This window comes from Empidonax traillii, unplaced genomic scaffold (genome assembly GCF_003031625.1).
Source record: "Empidonax traillii isolate 1590-97213 ecotype Southwest subspecies unplaced genomic scaffold, ASM303162v1 scaffold5062:size8949, whole genome shotgun sequence".
NCBI classification, from domain to species: domain Eukaryota; kingdom Metazoa; phylum Chordata; class Aves; order Passeriformes; family Tyrannidae; genus Empidonax; species Empidonax traillii.
In genome coordinates this window covers 7,145-8,949 of record NW_020960255.1, presented here as the reverse complement: position 1 = coordinate 8,949, position 1,805 = coordinate 7,145, and the positions used below count along the sequence as shown (strand labels likewise).

The 1,805-nt window shown below is 66.6% G+C and overlaps 1 protein-coding gene across 1 annotated transcript in view; it reads left to right on the top strand.

Moving 5' to 3' along the window:
- Positions 1-346: 346 nt before the first annotated feature.
- The window catches only part of LOC114073036 (sodium/potassium-transporting ATPase subunit alpha-2-like), a gene marked incomplete at its 3' end in the record, with an annotated part of 8,599 nt that continues 7,140 nt past the window's right edge, over positions 347-1,805 (top strand). The window contains exon 1 of the mRNA XM_027910841.1: positions 347-648. Within this exon, the coding sequence (XP_027766642.1) occupies positions 347-648 (302 nt within the window). The remainder of the gene's footprint in view (positions 649-1,805) is intronic.

Here is a 1,805-nt window from a genome sequence, read left to right as displayed (position 1 = left end):
GGGGGGGGCAGGTCGTTGATGTGGGGATCACCTCATCTCCATGGGGACACCTCTGTGGGGACACCTCACCTCCATGGGGACACCTCTGTGGGGACATCCCACCTCCAAGGGGACATCTCACCTCCACGGGGATGCCATGAGTGGGAACACCTCGTCCTCATCTCCATGGGAACGTCTTTGTGGGGAGATTTCACCTCCATGGGGACACCTCTGTGGGGACATCCCACCTCCGAGGGGACGCCTCATCCCCATGGGAATATTCTTCAGGTATTGGGGTGCCCGAAATCAGGGTGCAGCGCAGATTGGGGTCCCCACGCCCCCCCTGACCTCCCGGTGCCCCCCAGGGATGACGTGCCAGGCGCGCAGCTCGTACCTGGCAGATGAGGTGCTGTGGGGTCACCGCTTCACACCGCTGCTCAGCCTCGAGGAGGGGTTCTACGAGGTGGACTACGGGGGCTTCCACCACACGGTGCCCGTGCCCACCCCAGCCTGCAGCGCCCGCCAGCTCGCCGCTGCCGCCGCCCGCCGCGACGCCCACCTCTACTGGTCCATCCCCAGCCGCCTGGACGAGGCGGCGGCGGCGGGGGGCGAGGGGGACCCCGAAATCCCCCGCGAGAGCAACGGCACCTTGGCTGGCCCCGAGGAGCGGTGATGGGCTCCAGAGCACCCCCGTGTACAATAAATGTCCTGTCCCTCCCCATTCTGGTCGTTCTGGTGGTTTTGGGGTAAGGGGGCCGGATTTAGGTCACCCCCCGGGTTTGGGGGCTGAGGGGGACCCCGAAATCCCCCTGGAGAACAAAGGCACCTTGTCCAGCCCCAAGGTGGGTGATGGGCAAGGTCCGGGCAACAAATCTCCCCTAATTCTGATGGTGGAGGTGGTTTAGGGGGTGCGGGGGGTGGATTTGGGGTGTCCTCGGGCTCGGGGGGTATCAGTCCAGTGGACCACTGAGGAATTTGGGGTGAAAGAGTGGTGGGCAGAGCCCCCCAACCCCAGTTCCTGCAGGGATCAGTGCCGAGGTGGGGGAGGACACACATCACCCCCTTCTCATCCCCCCGTGTCCCCACGGGACCCCCCGGCTGCTGGGGGGGCTCTGGGGGAAAGAAAGCCGAGAGAGGCCGAGAGGAGCCGAATGAGGCCCAAAAAAAGCCGAAAGAAGACGATAAGAGCCGAACGGAGCCGAAAAAAGCCGAACGAAGCCGAGCGAAGCCCAGCGGGGGCCGAGCGTCTCTCTGGCCACGCCCACCCCTCTGGCTCCACCCCGGCCCCGCCCCGTCTCACGTTGAGGGGGTCGGGGGTGCAAGAACTGCTCCTCTGCCCCCCAGAAAAGGGACATGGGGGTCCCCTCGACCCCTCACGGTCCCCCCCGAGCTCTCACACGCGTGTTGTGTTCACATGTGTGTTGTGTGTTCACACGCGTGTTGTGTGTTCACACGCGTGTTGTCCCCACCCGTGTCCCCCCCTTGTCCCCCCGGTGCCACATTCCTGCCGCCCACGGGCAGCAGCTGCGCGGGGCGAGGGGCGGCGGGACACGGGCAGGGAACTGGGGGCACTGGGAGGGACTGGGAGGGCTGGGGGGAGAGGGGAAGTGGAGGGACTGGTGGGACTGGAGGAACTAGGAGGACTAAGGGAGCTGGGGGAATTGGGAGGACTGGGGGAACTGGGAGGACTGGGGCGTGGGCGGGTCCGCGGGACCCCCGTGGGGCCGGTCCCGTCACGGGGCCCCCGAACCCGCGTCATCTGTTTGTTCAGCTTGGGGGGCAGCGGGGGGGACAGCGGGGGGGACAGCGGGGAATGGGGTGGGACA